Source organism: Podarcis erhardii (assembly GCF_964252035.2).
Source record: "Podarcis erhardii genome assembly, chromosome: 2".
NCBI lineage: Eukaryota > Metazoa > Chordata > Lepidosauria > Squamata > Lacertidae > Podarcis > Podarcis erhardii.
This window is the reverse complement of record NC_138498.1, coordinates 35,360,300-35,380,273: the sequence shown is the minus strand read 5'-3', so window position 1 is coordinate 35,380,273 and position 19,974 is coordinate 35,360,300. Positions and strand designations below refer to the sequence as shown.

The following is a 19,974-nucleotide window of genomic DNA, read 5'->3' as shown; positions in this document are numbered from 1 at the left end:
ACAAAAATTGACTGCAACACAGAGGCTCCAGGGTCAACTTAGAAATCCCAGCCCTTGTTTTCCCCCTGTCCAGTTCAATAAAACATATGAGCATGATTTCCATTCTTCCTCTTCCCACTTTGATTTCGATGATTTGTCTATATGAAAGTCTGTCCAAGTCCCTGTGATACTTACCAGTCTCTCTCAGTCAGCTATTTCCACCCAGAAGGGCAATCAATATAGGATTTGAAACTCAGCTTGTTTAAGATTCAGATTTTAAACATTCTAGGCAACCGCAGGCTTGAATCACAAGGCCTTTCGCTCTCAGACAATCAAAGGGAACTGTGAGCATCTGCTATGAGAAAGAGCATGGGGGGGAGTGTGCATCCGGCATGCGAAGCGCAGGAGGAGCAAACGAAAGCGCCAACAAAGCGAGAGACACCAGCAGCAGGATATAAGCACAAGTGGGCAAGCAGATCACAGAGAGAGAGGATGGAGAGGATCTTACGGCACTGTGCAACACCACAAGAACAAGATGCAAGACTGGTTAATAAAATAGTACCTGGGTAGATACCACCTCTGTGTAGCTGCTCAGTGTGTCCTCTGAGAACTTAGCCAGCTGCAGCAAGAGAACAAATTGGTTACTATCAAGGTGCTGAGAAATGATGCATGAGGAACATCCCTTGGAAAACATTTTTTCACCAGTGGAAGATATGGATGAGAAATGGGATTTGCTCTGCAGGACCTGAACAGAATCCAGAACCCTGCCTTGGCTACGCTTTGTCCAAGTCAAGAATTAGAACCCAAATGACACTGTCCTTTTTTCCGAATATCTTCGAGAGATGGAATCGGTAAAGGAAACTCGAGGTTCATCTTGGACTGGTGTCTCGATGTAGAAGATAGTATTTGATCTGAACAGGGTACATTACCCCCATTCAAAATGGTCAGGAGGAGCATCAAATACAAAGGTGGCCCACAAGACGGTTTGAAGAGGAAACTGGGGGAAAGGTGATGGAAAGAAAGGAACGGCATCATGCAGAATGAGAGAACAAGAGCTCAGATCCAATAGGTGAAGGGAAGGCCAGGAGAAGACAGGAGGACACATGATCCAAGAGCCTGATCAAGGAGGAAAGGGCTGTAACTGCTATATTCCAAACAGATTAGGGGGGAAATAGATACAAGAGAGGATGCTACTCTAAGTCAAGATGGAACTAAGACACAAACAAGCATTCAGGTGACAGCGATGCAGAATCACATCTGAAATTTAATCACAGAGGGGGAAAGAACTGGCAGGATAAAGAAAGCAAACATGAAAACAACTGGGAACACAAGTGTGGGTGACAGGGAACATGGAGGTGCTGGCAACAAGGTGGGGAAAGGGGGAAGAGGAAGAGAAGGAACTTAAGCTTTACATGCCTGCAGCAAGCAGAAATGGAGAAGAGAGAGAGAAGAGGGCAGTGAATGGAAGAGACAGAAGTAACATCTGGAGTGGTAGGAATCAACTGACAGATGAACCATCTGCCCCCTTTCTCCCTTCACACAGAAGATAAAAAGCCTCTCCTATTATTCTTGCACCCCAGAGATTGGGGGAGGGGAGAACCCACACAAAATCTGGCTTTACAGATATTAGACAATTATTAAGAAGATTCAGCAGAACAGTCAAAGGCTAGAGCCCAAATACTGGCTGCGACAGGCAAGCAGGCACTTGGACCTACCATCTCCGTTGTTCAAGCCTTTCGGAGAAATTATTCAAAGCTGAGAGCTGAAACCCAGCAGCTTGTCCATCAGGGCTTCCTACCACCCCCTTTTTGCCCATTCCCCAAACCTAACAGACCCGTGTCAGTTCTACTCCCAACTATTCTGTTGAATGATGGGTGGCATATAAAGAATACCATATTATTATTATTATTATTATTATTATTATTATTATTATTGCTACTACTATTACTATTACTATGTTCGTCCCCCCCACCCCATGGCAATACTTCCACTTGCACCCACAACTGATCCAGTTTCAAAGGTTCACAGGGCAAAATGGAAAAACACAGGCCCACTGTATTTGTATTTTTCAGACCTAGGAAACATCTGTGAACTCCCCTCTTGTCTCAGTAGTCCAGAATTGCCTTTACCCAGTCCACCCTCTTCCCAACAACATGATGTTGTAGAAGTACCTACCAGGGAAGTGGGTGAGGTCTTGCTCATCTGGGCCAGGACTCTGGCTTCACCAAAGGCAGTGGCAAGAATCCACAGGACAGGGAAGAGCAGCGGGAGGATGGGCAGGACCCCATTGACCTGTGAAGGCATTCCAGGTCTCCAGTTAATATAGCTGAAGATTGGCTCCGTCACCTCCCCAACAGCAACACACACCCACCCAGTGAGCAGGAACTGCTTGCTCACAAGAACATTATTACTTATACTTCCAAGATGTGTCCAGCGCTCAAGATCAATGGACAGATGTGCAAAGAAAACACACAGACACACACACAGAGACATAAAGAAGAGATGAGGTTAAATGAACATCACTGTGCTTCGAAGGCCACTTCTGCTATTCTGTATGGACATGTATAGGCTGCAGATAATCAGTGCTCTTCTTTAGATTTAAAGTGCTGATCACCTACAAACCCATCATGGTACTTTTAAACTGAGAGGAAAAGCTACAGTTTCCATATGAATCTCAGATGTGAAAGGAAACTTCATCAAAACAAGCATATGGAAGTCCAAGAGGAGAGAGGTTTCTAGACACAGGCTAAGCCTGAACACTTCACTAACAAATATCCCCACAGGGAAAAACAGAACAGAAGTGAAGAGCCCTTCAGAAGACCACAGAAGTTTCTTGGTGAATTAGTGTTTAAAATCAATTTTACATCCACATCATAGCTAGGTGGATTTGCATCACCTACACACACACACACACACACACACACACACCAGTATAGCCCAGAAAAGTATGTCTTTCCTGATACGGGAAACTAACTGAAGTTCAGAGAAAATAAAAACACATTCTTCTATTTTACCTGCAGCTGAAGCAATGTGTATTGCCAAGGGACAACTCCAGGAGCCATGAAAACAAAGCGTATGGCATTGGTGATCAGGAAACCAATCTGCCGTTTAAGGAAAGGAGACAGCATTAGAAGCCCCTATATGTAAATCACTATGATAGGTGTAGTTATATCACTTAAAACACTACAGAAACACCTTCTGGTTATTATTACATTAAAGCAATCAGAGCTTCAATGGCCCAAGCCATTTGAAAAAGGTAAATGTCTCCCAGAACTGATCAGGAAGCTGCCTAACACCAAGGAGCATTCGTCAAACCGGCTCAGCACCAACCATCAGAAGGCTCTCCAGGGTCTCAGGCAGGGGACACTCCCAGTCCTACCTGGAGATGATGGACTGAATACAAGACCTTCTGCATACAAAGCAGGTGTCCTACAACTGTGTTGGAAATAAAAGTTTAAAAATCTAAATCTAAAAAAGGAATAGAACTGTAGAATTGGAAGGGATGGGGTTTATGTAGCACAAGCCCCTGTAATGCAGGAATCTTTTGCCCCATGACCCTGAGATTAAGAGTTTCATGCTTTCTACCAACTGAGCCATCCCAAGGCCTATAAGTAGTGACTAATTTTGGATGTGACAAAAAATGCATTAATTAATGGAGCCTGTTTACTTCATTTGCCTTAAAAAAAAAAGATTTGCCTAAAAATGATGCATACTATACATATAAACTGGAGTCTGAGAATCCAGGGCTTGCCATGAACATCCATGGATTTTGCCAAATTCTCTTCTATGCACAAACCAAGTAATTCCAGTATTCTACCACTGAATGCAGAGCTCCAAAGAGTATGACCAATACACAAAACCAATCAAGAACCCACTGCATAAGTTAGAACTGCTCAGGTCACAGGAAGGTGTAGTCAAATGCAATGGTCCCAGGCACCTGGAACCTGAGTGGACCAAGCCTGGTCACAAAAAGCAGCTCATCAATAGGACGTACCAGCACAATGGGAACGGCAAGCTTGAGCATCACCGACTGTACAGTGAACCTTTCGTTATCCAGAGCAGTCACGGAACGTGACAAAGCCATGTCTAAACATAACCTGAAAAATAACAAGATATTTACGGAGGATTTTGCAAAGTTCCAGGTATTTATTGCTTTCTTTCTTTTACCTCCCAGCTTTATACAGCAAACCACTATATGGGACTGGTATATTCCATCCAAAGAGTTGATTTGTCAGACGGCAATACTTAAATATTGTACGGCAGAGATTTTTTATGACTATAATGTATTCTTGTGGTTATAACTGAACACAGGATGGATTGAACATATTTTATTTGTTTATTTCAAATACCGCATTTTTCGCTCCATAGGGTGCACCTGACCATAAGGCACACCTACTTTTTGGGGGGGATTAAAAAAAAATACCCCCCAAACAGGCTAGGGGGAAGCGGTGAGGCTGCAAGCAGCCTTGCCGCTTCTCCCGGAGTTTGCGGGGCTGGCGGGGGAAGCCCGGGTTCCCGCCGCCCAACCCCAGGGACCACACATTCGCTCCATAAGACCAACAGACATTTCCCCTTGGGGGGGGTGCATCTTATGGAGCGAAAAATACAGTATGTAACTTGTCCTTCCTCCCCAAAGGGAGCTCAAGGCAGATCACAAAAACAGAATCAGTTGAAAACAATTTAAAAGCAGCACTATAGCATATATTCAAGGAAATAGTTAAAACCAACAGTGTAAAAATGTCATAAAACTCTCAGCCCAAAGCCTGGATAACTAAATATTTTTTTTCAAAAAGGTTTTTGCATGTTTACTGAACACATATGAAAATGGGGGGTGCCTTATTTTCATTGGGAGTTCGTTCCATAGCCAGGAAGCCACCACTAAGAATGCCCTGTTTCAGATGAATTCTCCATCCATTCTGCTACCTTACTTCAAATTTCAGTAACAAAGTGTCCTCACATTGAACTTACCTGACATTGTCAATCACTGGTGTTTTTGTGACACGGAAGAGTCGATACTGTTGTGGATTCTGAGGTCCCTTCTTCACCTCCCCATTTGGAGATGGTGGTGGAGAAAAGGGGGGAAAGAGATCCCCAGGCTCCAGGACAATGTGCTCATCATCCTGTTAGAAGAATGGGAGACAAAAGCTGAAAATGGGCAAACTCAGGGAACCTTTGTGTGCACGCGAGAAAGAAGCGTGCATCTGAAGAAGTGTGCATGCACACGAAAGCTCATACCCATAACTAACTTAGTTGGTTTCTAAGGTGCTACTGGAAGGAATTTTCAAATTATTTTATTTTATTTTATTTATTTTGTTTTGTTTCACCATGAAGTTGTTACAGTAAGTGTCACACTTTTTAACCAAAAGAAGGAGGTGCCCTTGAATACCCACTGGGAAAAAAGCACTGGCCCTTATAATACTTAGGACCCTGGTGCAAAGAGAGAAGAAACTTGAGTTACCTTAATCCCTCTGAGAGAAGTGAAGGACTCCTGCCCTGGCCTCAGGGCAACGACATCACCTGTTACTAACAAGCTGACTGGAAGATTGACAAGATGGCCGTCCCGGTAGACCCAGTGGAGTGACCAGGAGGGAGCAAAGGGCATGTGAAGGTCAGGGTACATGGAGTTTGTCCAGCTCAGCTCTTTGCCATCCTTCAAGGCATCTGGAAAGTAGATTAGCAGAAGAGGTATGGTGGTGCCATGGCCAGAGGGGGTGGGCTTTGGGTGAGAAGCCACATCCCCCACTACGGCAGGAATCCATTCGGGATGCATCTTAGTGCATGGATTGCCTTACTTGCATGAATGCACCTTTAATAAAATGTAAACAGTATTTGCAAAGGTGGTGCTTGGGTAGCAGTGAAACTGTAAGGACTGCCCCACGGCAATCCTGACAAAGATCACCCTCCTGAAGCTGCAATTTGCACCAGGAAGGAAGCCTCCACTGGTACCAATGCAGCTCCAGGGCATGACTTTCCTCAAGACTATGGTGGGGAAGAAGTTAAACTCCTTCTCCCCCTCTCTTTCCACCCCCTGTAGTCAAACTGCTACTCAAGCCCCCTTGCAGCTGCTATTTACATTCTCCTAAATCATGAAAGCGCAGTTAATGTCACTTCTGGTTTGATCCTCACACAGACCGTGTGGCTTCCAGCAGCTGTCCTCAAATATTCCCCCTGTAGGGCAGGCAGCAGGAGCCTCCACGTCTTTGGAAAATCAGTGTATGTATTTGCCTATGAGAGAGTGGACAGGGTGGAGTGGGGAGCGGTGGAGGCAACAAGGAATGGAGGCCGCTGCAAATGACAATGGGGAAAACAGTTCCCCCATTCCCCTGATAGTGCGAGGATGTACAGGTGAAAGTGGTAGTTACAGGTAGGTAGCCGTGTTGGTCTGCCGTAGTCAAAACAAAATAAAAAAATTCCTTCCAGTAGCACCTTAGAGAACAACTAAGTTTTTTATTGGTATGAGCTTTCGTGTGCATGCACACTTCTTCAGATACACTGAAACTGTATCTTCAGTGTATCTGAAGAAGTGTGCATGCACACAAAAGCTCGTACCAATAAAAAACTTAGTTGGTCTCTAAGGTGCTACTGGAAGGTGAAAAGTGGTGTTAAGCTTTTGTGATGGGAATCCGGAAGAGGAGAGAATACACTTGGCTGCTGGAAAAACGGGGTGCCAAATGAGAGAGGGGAAGAAAGGGCAAACCTAGCCTAGTACATTTGTCCTGTGAATAAGTCATAAGGGTAGACTATGAAGGTATGGTAGGAGGAGAACTGACAGCTGTGGTTGTGATGGAAGACAAGGATAGTTCTGGGGTGTTAAAGGGACAAGATTCGATACGACCATGATATGAAAGCAACATTTGCCCCTAATTAAGAATTTGCTTTTTAAGGCATTACATAAAAACTAATGGACAGTAGGCACTAAAATTACGGAGAGGATGTGGCTACACAGGATAGCAAACAGGAGCGAGGGGCAGTGTGGGGAGAGAGGCGGCCTCACCATTTATCCTGCCAATGATGTCCCGGAGTCTCTTCTCGACTTCCTGCCGCTTTAGCCTCTCTTGCCGTCCAATCAAGAGGACGTCGAGCAGCACCAAGAGGAACAGGGCCAAGGCGTTCACAATTTCAGAACCTTCACTGTTCAAAGCAAAGCATCAGAGGTTGCATGCAGCTGAATAAAGGAATGAAATATACGTCCCCATGTGGCTGTCCTGGCAGGAGTCGCAAGAAGGGAAGTCTCTAGCCCAAGAGCAGCTGGCATGGTGAGGCAGAGGCACTTACAGAACATGAGCTCCTGGCAGGTGAGTCTCTGCTGCTTACCGGGAGTGGGAGGAACAAGGCGGCAGCAAGGATGCAGTGGGGTGCAAATGCACCAAGCAAGGCAGTCCAGTGTTTCTGCTGGTCCAGTTGCACCATGCTGCTCTCCCTGCTGCCTTGCTTCTCCTGGTAAGAAATAGTAACTCACCTGCTGGGAAGTCAGGTAAGCACCTCCTCCACCCCAGCCCAGCCCACCTGCTACTGACAAGGGCATGGAACCTTTTGCACCTTCTAGGCTGGTCTGTATTATCCAGCTTAATTCAAATCAGGATCGCTAAACCCATTAAAAATCCTTTGAGGGGTCTGGATTAAACACCACCATCATATTCGTAAAATTAAAAGCAAAATGTTCATCGGTTGTTGCTTTGGCACCCTGTACACCCACATGGGTGACATGTAAAAATATTCCTTCGTTCATCTAAATATGCAGCTCAGTTGCAGTCATCTGACTCATGACATAATGCCACACAGAAAGACTGCCAAGGCTGGACAGGGCTCCTATGCCTTTAATAGATTCAAATCACAATATGAAATCCGGCAGGTTAAAAACATCCCCAATCCTTCTGCTTGTTAGAAATCTCCTTGTGCCAGCAGCTATATTAAAAAAACAAAACAAAAAAAACCCCACCCAAACACCTTTTCAAAGCCAGTCATTGGCAGCCCAAGCACCCTATGCTGAACTGGATGTCCATCCCACACTTGGAAGACACATGTCAGGGACCGTACTGAGGAGGAATGGTGGGAGCCTCCCCCTCCCCCTGTTCCTGATCAGGATCTTGAATCTTCCCAGGAGCAGTGAGACAGTATAGATTTGGAACAGTGGTTTGCAGAGGGACACAGATCAAAAGGCAGCAGCTGGGAAGTACTGGATGGGGAACAGTTAGGAGGAGGAGAACTGGGAAACAGAATTAACAGACCACTGTTGCTTGAAAGCGTCCATCCACTCAGCCCAAGGTCAAGGAGAGCAGATAAGGTGGCAGCACAGAAAGCAGTGGTTGAGAGATCAGGTTACAAGATGCGGTAGTGACGTGGGTGACTAGGGAGGAAGTTGGTGTAACCCTTAATTGGGAGCACCTTCATTCCTAGGAATGGATTCTTTGTTCTCTCGCTGTGATCATTAAAGTTTCTAACTGGTAAGAGACTCTTTGTTCTACTTATCTACTGCCAAAGGAGGGAAGGAAGCAGATTCCCTGAAGCCTGACAACACTTTAACAAGTGCCCTGCAGGAATCCTTCCAACCAAAAAACCATATGAGTGCGTCTCATAAACCAGTGAAGAGGGAAATAATGTGAGGTCAGAGAGAAATTAGGTAGATGCCCTGACAAGTCTGCTGGTTTAAGCCAAAAGGCCACTTTGTCTCCATTACAAATCCACCAATGTGCTTAGATCTTCAACAGAAGCCCTATTCCGTGTTCCATCATTGGTGGGTCTGTAGGATGAGATCTTATTGGTGATCTGCACATTTTATGGAACTCTTTGGTTTGGAGCACACATCTGGCTCCTTCCCTGTCTATCTTTAGACACTAGGCAAACACATTTCCACAACCTAGGTGGAAACTGGTTATTGGTTTCAATCATCTGGTGTGATCTGGTTTGGAGTTTCATTTGCGACTGTTTGTTGTTGTTTTTTTACTGTTTTATGGAATTGTTAATGATTGAATGTTAGCAGCTTTCAGGGTCATTTATGGAAAGAATATTGCAGTAAAACGATCAATGAGATAGCATACCTTCCTTGTGGTTGGCTCCCATAACAGCATAATAGTATCAGCACTGTCAGCAGCATCAGGGATGCCCCTGGCCAATGGAAACAGGAACAGCGGTTGCCATGGTGCAGGAAACTGGCTCGCCACACCTCCTACCAAAAAGAAAAGGAAGTGCAAAGGAGGAGAGAGACTACATCAACAAAATGGAACCTAGGCTTTGCTTAAAGCGGGCGACGAGAGAGTAGTAGAGAGAGGCAGCGACAGACGTTACCACCACTGGAAATGAACACGGTCTACCAAGGTTATCTCTGATTAATTCACTTGCTGCACTGCCTTACCCCATATGTGCCAACTCGAATGTATCTGCAGACTTGGCACTGTTACAGGTGCCACATAATGTGTGTTTCTGCAGTTTTAAGAAATTGATCTTTTAGTGTGGCAGCACCTATACTTTGGAACTCCCTGCTTATTGACATCTGGCAGGCAGGCACCTTTGCTACAGACTTTTCAGCATCTGCTTAGAACATTTTTCTTTAGGCAAGCCAATCCAGACATGCAGGTGTTGTCGCGTTTTAACCTTTTAAATTTTAATAATCTTTCAAATGTTTTTCTTACTTGCTTTTAACTGCTTTTCATTTATAATTTCAACATTTCCCGTAAACTGCTGTATATAAATTTGGTTAAATAAAATAAGTAAATAGACAATTCTCTATCATTTAGGTATACAGTGGTACCTTGGGTTAAGAACTTAATTCATTCCAGAGGTCCGTTCTTAACCTGAAACTGTTCTTAACCTGAGGCACCACTTTAGCTAATGGGGCCTCCCGCTGCCGCTGTGCCGCCGCCACACAATTTCTGTTCTCATCCTGAAGCAAAGTTCTTAACCCGAGGTACTATTTCTGGGTTAGCGGAGTCTGTAACCTGAAGGGTCTGTAACCCGAGGTACCACTGTAGATGATATGAAGCGCCATGTCAGCGCCGCTGAAGACTTGAACATGCTCTTTTGCAGAGGAGCAAAGAATTCACAGTTCCACTAATGGTTCTGTGAACTGGTCACAGTAGGGAAGGCTGTTACGAAAAAGGAGCAATGCACCAGCGAGCTGCAGCTGGCTGGAAAGCCAAACAGGATGTTGATGTTTGGGACTGTACCGTGGGAGCGAAGGGACAGTCTATTCGCTGTACTGAGCACCGGATGTTAGCTCAGAGTGTCACCTGACATGTACTGGAAGTACAGGGGTGGAGTTTTTCTCTCTGCTGCTGGTGTTTGGAGAGTGCAGACATGTTTCTCTGTACTGCTGCATAGACAGAAATAAAGGCATGTAAATACATTTCTGTCTGTCTCTTTCCCCCTCCTGGGGAAGACAGGGAGGAGGGAAGAGTGGTGTGTTCTTCTCACGTTTGAGGAGGATCGCCGATAGAGACCCCGCCTGTCTCCTGCCGGGAGTCACAGACAGGGAGGTCAATAAGTAATCTAAGCCAGGTGCCTGGAGAATGGCAAATTCCTCTGACTAGGCTTGAAGATTACAACAAAGGCTACTGGGGTGGGGCCCCTAGAACCACCACCACTAGCTCTGAATACTCAGATTAAGGCACCAGGCTGGAAGAGGAAGGAGGCGGGCCTCTTTGTGCTTGGGCAAAAAAAAATGAGAGGCACAAATACAAGATGGGTGACACCTGGCTTGAGAGCAGTACATGTGAAAAGGATCTAGGAGTCTTGGTTGACCACAAACTTGACATGAGCCAACAGTGTGACGCGGCAGCTAAAAAAGCCAATGCAATTCTGGGCTGCATCAATAGGAGTATAGCATCTAGATCAAGGGAAGTAATAGTGCCACTGTATTCTGCTCTGGTCAGACCTCACCTGGAGTACTGTGTCCAGTTCTGGGCACCACAGTTCAAGAAGGACACTGACAAACTGGAACGTGTCCAGAGGAGGGCAACCAAAATGGTCAAAGGCCTGGAAACGATGCCTTATGAGGAATTGCTAAGGGAGCTGGGCATGTTTAGCCTGGAGAAGAGGAGGTTAAGGGGTGATATGATAGCCATGTTCAAATATATAAAAGGATGTCACATAGAGGAGGGAGAAAGGTTGTTTTCTGCTGCTCCAGAGAAGCGGACACGGAGCAATGGTTCGAAACGACAAGAAAAAATATTCCACCTAAACATTAGGAAGAACTTCCTGACAGTAAGAGCTGTTCGACAGTGAAATTTGCTGCCAAGGAGTGTGGTGGAGTCTCCTTCTTTGGAGGTCTTTAAGCAGAGGCTTGACAACCATATGTCAGGAGTGCTCTGATGGTGTTTCCTGCTTGGCAGGGGGTTGGACTCGATGGCCCTTGTGGTCTCTTCCAACTCTATGATTCTATGATTCTGTGGAGTACACAGCAACCTGGTAGTGTCCAACGTTCTTCTATTCCTCTGCCCTTGGTGTTGCTGCCAGCGTCCCTCAACATCAGGAGAACTGGCACCACCATCACGGCTCCAGCTCCAGCTGCGCATTTTGGAAGCAGCTAAGTGCCACCTTTCAGAAGTGCCACCTTTCAGGAATGGGAAAAGTCTTGCTTTCTCCAAGGATCTGTCTGCAAAATCTACCTTACAAAGAAAGACGTAACGTTTTCTTGAAAACAACTCACCGACATGCAGCAAAATGCCATGCTTACCTTCCAGGAAATCGCCTTCTTCCTTTCCTTCTGATGCCCCTCCAGAAGTGCCGACAGCTGGTCTCTCAGGATAGTCAGAGCCTTCGTTGTGGTCAGACCCAAATTTGAAGTCATTTCATCCTGGACAACAAAAGTTTTGCACACCAAATGTAGTGTTTCTCTATCACTTTGCCTAGCAGTTTCTCTGCTCTGCAGTCATAGGCTGCTTAAGACGCCAGCAGAAAAATTGGTGCAAAACAACGTCTAGCAAATCCATTATACCTTAGCATACCTGCCCTCCCTTTGTCAAACATTACAGAAAACTTTCCACAACAGGGCAGCTGAGTCCTCCTAGGGTAAACTGATCAGTATTCTCTGGAGATCAATCTCACAAACAGCTACAGACTACCTGCATGCAAAATGTACCCAGTTCCTAGATAGCCTGTTATGGCTCAAGCATAGGTACCATACAAATAAATTTCCACCATTCTGGAAGAATGCATCCTAGACTAATTGTAATTTCAACCAGGGTGGATTTGATTTAAATCACGATTCAGTAAGACTTGATTTAAATCATTTTTTTACAGAAAGACTCATTCTTGCTGGTATCATCTTAATATTGATAACCAGAGGAAGGTTTCATTTTTGAAATAATAAATTTTCAGAGTAGTTTTTACAGTTATATCAAAAATGACTGCTTTGGTTATACTCTTAGAAATACATAGATAATTATGAAATTGTTGTGAGGTTTAACAAATTAACTGTTTAAATTTGGACAACTTTTCTGCTGTACTTTATTGGAAGGAGAAAAATAATCATTTCCGTAATTACAATTTAAACAATTTATTTAACTAAAACAATAACCTTATAGCATATGTATCCAAGTTTGTTAACTGATGTGGTTAAACAATTAAAAAAAACTTAGACTGAGTTTCAGCACACATGAAAAACTTAAAACAAATTCTTATTTCCTGATAAATAGCCTTTGGACTATAATGTAACTTAAACAGAAAACTATCTTTAGAAAGATTTTTCCTCCAAAGCATTTTATTTTAAAAATCCAATTTAAATCAAAAACATCCAATTTAAATTTTTAAAAATCCAATTTAAATTTAAAAAATCTGATTTTTAAATATCTTTTTTAAAAAAATCATTGATTTTCATCCACCCTGATACCAACACTGTGCCACAGAGAAACATACACATACTAGGTTTGGTATACCCACCCAGGAAAGAATGGTCACAACCTGAGTTTTCCTGCATGCCCCTTTCCCTTCTGGTGCTGTTGGCATTGCATCTTGCTCCCTCTGGCAGTGCAAGCAAATGAGACTCATGCACAGCAATAAAAGTTCAGCCCCCGTTCCCCACCACTGCTTTTTCCAACCCAATAGGCTGTGTCTGTTCCTCAAGGCCACAGAGAACCACTGCTCTTACGCAACCCTGTGGCAGAATCCACTAGGAAGTTCTCCTAAACAAGCCACATCAAAAGGTCCACAAATGACAACATTTTGGAGATCCCAAGTCGCAAGGTGGTTAGATTGGTCTCAACTAGGGCCAGGGCCTTTTCAGTACTGGCCCCGACTTGGTGGAACGCTCTGTCACAAGAGACTAGGTCCCTGCGGGACTTGACATCTTTCCGCAGGGCCTGCAAGGCACAGCTGTTCCGCCTGGCCTGACCCTTATGTTTCCCTCCCCGTATGGTTTTGATCTATGGGCTACTTTTAAAATGAGGCTGCATTTTAAATTGCATTTTAACCTGTATTTTAAATTGGTCCCCCCCCCCTTATGTTGTACTGCAATTTTACTGGTGTTAGCCACCCTGCGCCCAGTATAAATAAAATTTATTATTATTATTATTATTATTATTATTATTATTATTATTATTAAAACAGAAAATGCATGAAAGCACACAAGTGCTCTTACGCAACTCATGACCGCTTCAGCACAGGTTGCACTGGGGAAGAGCCCAGCAGATCATGCCCCGTGTTTGTCAGTGAGAAGGAGGTGCCATTTGGCTGTCCGGTCTCGAAAATAACAGACGAAGCCCTATTGTAAGGATGTAAGTAAAGAGCCGAAAAACTGACAGCCGGCATTTTAAATAAGGGTGAGCCCTGGATTACTGGCAGCTGCAACTACTTCTAGGAAGGTGTTGATGATGCCTCTTCCCAGGAACATGTTTCTCCAAGCTGTGGTGAGGAAGGCTCCCTTGCCAGGGATGGGTGAAGCTCAGCTGTCAAAAGAGGAAAGGCTTCTGCACAGTCAGCACAGTCCCACGCCACTTCTTAGAAGACCAGCTTTAACCAGACAGACAGACAAACTTTCCGAGGCTGCCGTCACCCTATGGCTCTTCCGTGAAACTGCAAATCCCTCTGCAGCAAAATGAACGTCTAAAATAAGCTAACTCTCATGAAGCACGAGCCATGATACTGCATCCCTGTCAGAACTAAGAATAAAACCTGACGTAATTCTCCTTCTGCTCGGCTGGTTTTAGGGATTAGAAGAAAACGGCTCCCCTGTTTCTGTTGGACGTGGACCAGATTACATCAATGTGTGGCAAAACGTATGCTTCCCACCACCACCACCACAATCACTACCACTCCCCCCCCCCAAAAGGAAGATATAAACAGCATTCCTGGCAGCACACGTTAATGTGAGCCTTGCAGGTTCTGTGATGGCAGGAGACATCTTTGCAGAGTTAACAGAATTCTTAGTGGGAGGAAACAGAACCAAGAGACTGAATCTCTTTCTTTTGGAGGTTTTTCAAAAGTATTTGCTAGCCATGTGTTAGGAACAGACTTCCTGACTTCGGAAAGGGACTACTTGATCCAGGAGTCCCATCCATGCTGAATGATTCTAACTTTGGCAAAAAAAATATACTGCACAAGTTTTCAACAGTTGCTCCATCAGCACTAGGGTCCTTGAGTGGTTGCCACTGGGCCAAATAACAAGACCAAGGACGGAGAGCCCATAGCCCTCCAGTGACAGCTCTAATTAGTCCCAAGCAGCAGGATTTAGATCAATGATTCCCAAAATCCACTCCGCCCCACACAGACCACTTAATGATTTTATCCCCTGCCGGTTGTAGAAGAAGAGTTTGGATTTGATATCCCGCTTTATCACTACATGCTGTGTGGTTTTCAGCTGTTTGTGTTGCTTCTTATATTTGCATTTTATTAAAATAAAGTCCTTAGAATTCCACAGAATTAAGATTGCCAGTGTTGTTCACAGACATGTCATGGACCAGCTGAATGAAACTCACACTTTCCACGGACCACAACCTGGGAACCTCAAAGCAAGACATCAAGGAAGCTTGAATGGCAGTGTGAATCACACTTCCTTCTGTTCTCCTAGCATCAAATCCTTCCATCAACATACCGACTCTACAAGTCCTGCCCACTTTTTGCCTTGCACTGCTCACTTAATTTCAGTAAATTGCCAAATTTATTGTGGTGTAGAATATGAAGACATCTCTAGGTAGGACTGGGAATGCCCCGCGTCTGAAACTCTAGAACAGCTATCTGCAAGTGTAGACACTACTGGGCTAAGTTAGCCATAGATCTAACTTACCAAAAGGTAGTTTCCTATGTTACCGGAGGATCTTTTTTTCATTTATATCTTTTTTAAAATACATACCGTATTTTTCGTCCCATAGGACGCTCCATCCCATAGGACGCACCTACTTTTTTGGGGGGGAAATAAAGGAATTTTCCCCCCTTTATTTCCCCCCCAAAACCAGGTCGGGGAACAGTGGGATGGCGGCGCTGCGCCTCCCTGCTGTCCCCTGAGCTTGTGCGGCTGGCCGATGTCTGTCCGGCGCGCGGGGCGCTCTGCTTCAGGGCGCCACGCGCGCCAGGCAGCAAGCTGCTATCTGCAGCGTGGGGAGCCCTGCGGGGAACTCCTGCAGGGCTCCCCATGCTGCGGATGTCTGTCCGGCGCACGGGGCGCTCTGCTTCAGGCCGCCCCGCCCGCTGGGCGGCAGGCTGCTATCCGCAGCATAGCAGCCTCCCCCCGGGCACGCAAGGCTTGCGGACACCTGCGAGAAGCACGGGGCGTCCTCCAAAGGGCGCCCCTTGCTCCGCGCTGCAGGCTGCCGCCCGCAAGCCTTGCGCGCCCGGGGGGAGTTTCCCCGGGCACGCAAGGCTTGCGGATAGCTTCCTGGAGCCTGGAGAGCGAGAGGTGTCGGTGCACACCAACGCCTCTCGCTCTCCAGGCTTCAGCGAAAGCCTGCATTTGCCCCATAGGACGCACACACATTTCCCCTTCATTTTTGGAGGGGAAAAAGTGCATCCTATAAGGCGAAAAATATGGTAATTTGGATCTTCACATAGAGGTGTGTTAGGAATTCATCACATATTATGATAATAAAGAATTATGTCTACACACTGGAATACACCTCAAAAGCGTAAGAGCCATTCAGGTTTGAAGTCCATGGAACCACTGCAGGAATAGTCTGGATTATGTGCTTGAGCTAGAAGTCCAGCTTTCACACATTATGTGGAACACTGCATGTATACAGAGGAGCACCTACTAACTCCCATAGCAGCATGAGGAGCTGAAGCAATTTTCTTTATTCCAAGTACCACAAGTCTCTCAAATTTTCAGTTTGGAGACTCAGTTCTGACATGCTTTTCGGTTAGACTATAGAGGCTCTCAGCTTCTTACAGCACTACGCAACAGCAAATGAACAGCAGCAGGGTTCTCCATTTAATACGTGTCCTCTCTAAACCCTTTGGTAAGTGAAGAAAGCTAGTTTCTTTCCTGCCAGGGAGAAGATGAGCAGAAGCTCGCTATTCTCTATTAGCTTCCAAGGTCTCAAAATTATTTTACTTAAACAAGATAATGACACGAGAGCTCATGACTGCACCTTGAGAAATCTGAATGAGAATCTTGGGGGCAGCTTTGGGTGTCCCCTTTCCCATTGTATTCCTGCATCAGTTTCATTTTTTGACACTTTGGACACTGCCAATGTGCACAAGTTGATCCTGCATTTTCTTCTTCCTTGTCCTACTCACATCTATTAAGGCACAAGTGGAGAAAAATAATATACTGAGCAGCCTGAATTTTTACAGATTGTGTGTATAAAAAAAACCTTCACACAAAGTTGTATTCATTCAATCTCATTCATTCATTCACAAAAATCATGCTCAAAGCAGCTTGTAAAACAAAGAAACAAAAACCAGGTATGCACTAGAACCAACCAGTTAGTCCCTAAGGTGCCATGGCAGTTTCTATCGTTTTTGCAGGCATTGCTTATCACTCTACCCTTTAGCAGTTTGGGGCTTTGCAGCTAATTCCCCAGAGTCTGGATATAGTAGAAACCCTTCTGGCACAGAAAAACGCAAGGTGGCAGGGATTATAACTGAAAAGCAAAGTGGCGACACAGCTCAGGATTGGTTCCAAAATGAATTCAATAAGTTAGGAAGGAGAATGCTGAGTAGGACAATGCAATTGTGTTCTCAGCACTGGCGCCTGCTACATAGTCTGTATTTATTTTCCAACACGATAAGCAGTTGCTCATCCCCCAGCACTAACATTCGTCCGTTTCGCTGAGCAGATATTTCAAGTTTAAATAAGCCTAAACCTCCATTTGTAAAGAGATGAATGGCTGCAGTAGAAGCACCAAGTGCTCTGCATTGATTACATAGCAAGCAAGATTGATCTAGCCTATGGTGCTGTGTCTCAACCACCAACTGTGTGTGTGTGTGTGTGTGTGTGTGTGTGTGTGTGTGTGTGCGCGCGCACACACACACACACACACACACACGTGCACATACACACACACACACATATGCATGTATACAGATACTTCCTAGTGTTATGGACAAGACACCCGCACCCTGCCTCTGACTGTCACTCTGCAATCCCAATTTGCCAGAAAACAAGCAATGGTGGCTGTTAGCAAAGTAGTCGTCTCTCAAGGGAACTCAAAACTCTAGGATAATGCTGCAAGTTGTGAGGTTATGCTCAATGGCACAACTATGAAAGAAAGAGTAAATTATAATGGAAAGGTAAATGGAAATCAAACCAGCTGAGGGATCTGAAATCATCTTCTGTTGGTTCCCCTTTCATAGTTGTGCACATTGCAGGTTTGATCCCCATATGGGACAACTGCATATTCCAGCATTGCAGGGGATTGGACTAGGGTCCCTTCCAACTCTACAATTCTATGACTCCAGTGTTCTGAGACTACACACACACACACACACACACACACACACAGATAAATACATAGATACATACATACATACAGGTGCAGTAGATGGGCAGTAGGAAAATTGACTAGGAAAGGGTCATCTAGTCCAACCCCCTACAATGTAGAAATCTCAACTGGATCATACATGACAGTGTAGACATCACCTATATGTGAGAATCTCTCCACGGGCAGTTCTGCATTAACATAACTTCTTCTAAAGGCAAATCTTTTTTCACAGTACCTCTAACCAATATCTTCTGCTTACTCAGGACTTCTCTGGCCTATAGCATAACCATTGTGCATTACTGCCCAGATGTTGCTTAAGTGTTTTTATGCTGTTTGTGGAAATGACATTCACCACCTAGATAAATTTCTTTGCTGTGTGCTGTAGAAGCCTTAAAATAATCTGCTATGATGTCTTGTTGATACTGATACTCACCATGGTTAAAAGATTGTTATGGAGATTTGCATGCAAGAGGAGAAACACCAAAGAAAGGAAGAGGGGCCATGCAATCCTATGGCTAATAGTGATCCTTAGCCAGAGTTAATGAATCAAGAATATTGCATTGCAGCAGGGGCTGTTTTCTTTGGACCACCTGAGAACCTCAAGGAAGTCATGGCCCTTTTGGGCAGGGGGCATTCTGCAGCTTCTTCCTACCAACACAGGGTCCATTTTCAGACTACACAAAATCCAGTGCAAGATCCATATGCAAAATGAGACTGCTGTTTGTCCTGCCATTACTACTTTGAGCTGGATTCAACTAAGCAGTCCTGGCAACAGGAACCTGCTCAAAGACCTCCACCAGTGCAACGGGGCTTTCCCACCCTCTCCTTCTGCAGTGTTCCTTCCCCCAAATTGGCTCAAGGGGGTCAGGAGAGCCCTGGAACAGCGCATGGGGCAGGGAGAGACAGATTATTCCTGCAGAAATGCTTGTGCTGATGGGGCAATCTCCTTAGCGCTATGCTGAATTTTTCCCAGAATTATTACTTTTATAATAATAATTTTATTATTTATACCTCACCCATCTGGCTGGGATTCCCCAACCACTCTGGGCGGCTTCCAGCAGAATATAGAAACATAATAGATCATCAAACGTTAAAAACATCCCGGCACAAGAACCTTTTCAACAGGTTGCATGCCACCTATCACAGTCGTGTCGCAGACAATCTTTTGATCATCACTCCAACATGGGAGAAAGCACTATTCACCGAGTGTTGTTATTTTGTGCTCAATAAATATATTACACAGGTGGCCCCTTCGAGACACAATACATGGGGAGGAGTTACTTTGACAACTCTCCCTTCTCTCTCTCTCCTTGGTGCCAGTTATGTAACCATTATCAAGGGACAAGCACAGAACAAGCGGATCTCTTCTCTATTGTGAGAGCAAGCAGGTGTCATTTTCACCACCGCACAGTGTCTCTTAGGAACATCACTTCATATTAGAAATTAAATGAGAAGAAAGGGTTTTATCTTGGTCAGGGATGGAAGTCAAGGGGACGCTTCCAACGCCAAGATGGCATAATCACTTCTTTTTGAAAAGCAAGAACCAGCATTCAAAATTTAGCCACTTTTATTGTCTTATTAAAGTGATTCAAATACCATGCCTTGCTACTGTGTCTGAAATTATGCCATCTGTACCAAGGTGTTTTGAAAACTCAATTTAAAAAAGATAACTTACAAAACAACAACCACACACATTCGGCACCAGCCCAGGTTTGGAAGGCACTGTTGTTTTGAAAGAGATTGACATTCCTAAGCACCATATCACATTTGGGGCTCTTGGGATTTCATATTCCAAACTTTGGTTTTTGTTGGGGATGGGAATATCCAAATGCAAAGCTATTGCTAACATGGCCAGGCTTGCAGTTGGTGCCTCGTTGGTAGGAAGATATAGTGTTCAAAAGAAGGTATGCAAGACAGACTAAAAGGCAAGCAAGGTGAAGAACCAGGCTGATAGGCACACATGTTTAATGACACTAATGGAGCTACTTACCTAAAGGGTAAAGGGGGTAAAGGGACCCCTGACCATTAGATCCAGTCGCGGATGACTCTGGGGTTGTGGCGCTCATCTTGCTTTACTGGCCGAGGGAGCCAGCATACAGCTTCCAGGTCATGTGGTCAGCATGACTAAGCCGCTTCTGGCGAACCA

The 19,974-nt window shown here is 44.9% G+C and overlaps 1 protein-coding gene across 8 annotated transcripts in view; it reads right to left on the bottom strand.

The window, feature by feature from the left end:
* TMEM94 (transmembrane protein 94) overlaps nucleotides 1-19,974 on the bottom strand; it is a 70,586-nt gene that overhangs the window by 29,839 nt on the left and 20,773 nt on the right. For 7 of the 8 annotated variants that reach the window (XM_081850661.1, XM_081850664.1, XM_081850662.1 and 4 more), the window contains 9 exons: nucleotides 11,651-11,770; nucleotides 9,018-9,145; nucleotides 6,974-7,110; nucleotides 5,438-5,640; nucleotides 4,948-5,099; nucleotides 3,974-4,076; nucleotides 2,994-3,080; nucleotides 2,155-2,271; nucleotides 542-598 (listed from right to left, as the gene is read on the bottom strand). In XM_081850661.1, the coding sequence (XP_081706787.1) occupies nucleotides 542-598; nucleotides 2,155-2,271; nucleotides 2,994-3,080; nucleotides 3,974-4,076; nucleotides 4,948-5,099; nucleotides 5,438-5,640; nucleotides 6,974-7,110; nucleotides 9,018-9,145; nucleotides 11,651-11,770 (1,104 nt within the window). The remainder of the gene's footprint in view (nucleotides 1-541; nucleotides 599-2,154; nucleotides 2,272-2,993; nucleotides 3,081-3,973; nucleotides 4,077-4,947; nucleotides 5,100-5,437; nucleotides 5,641-6,973; nucleotides 7,111-9,017; nucleotides 9,146-11,650; nucleotides 11,771-19,974) is intronic. The other variant, XM_081850663.1, reaches the window with a different exon arrangement.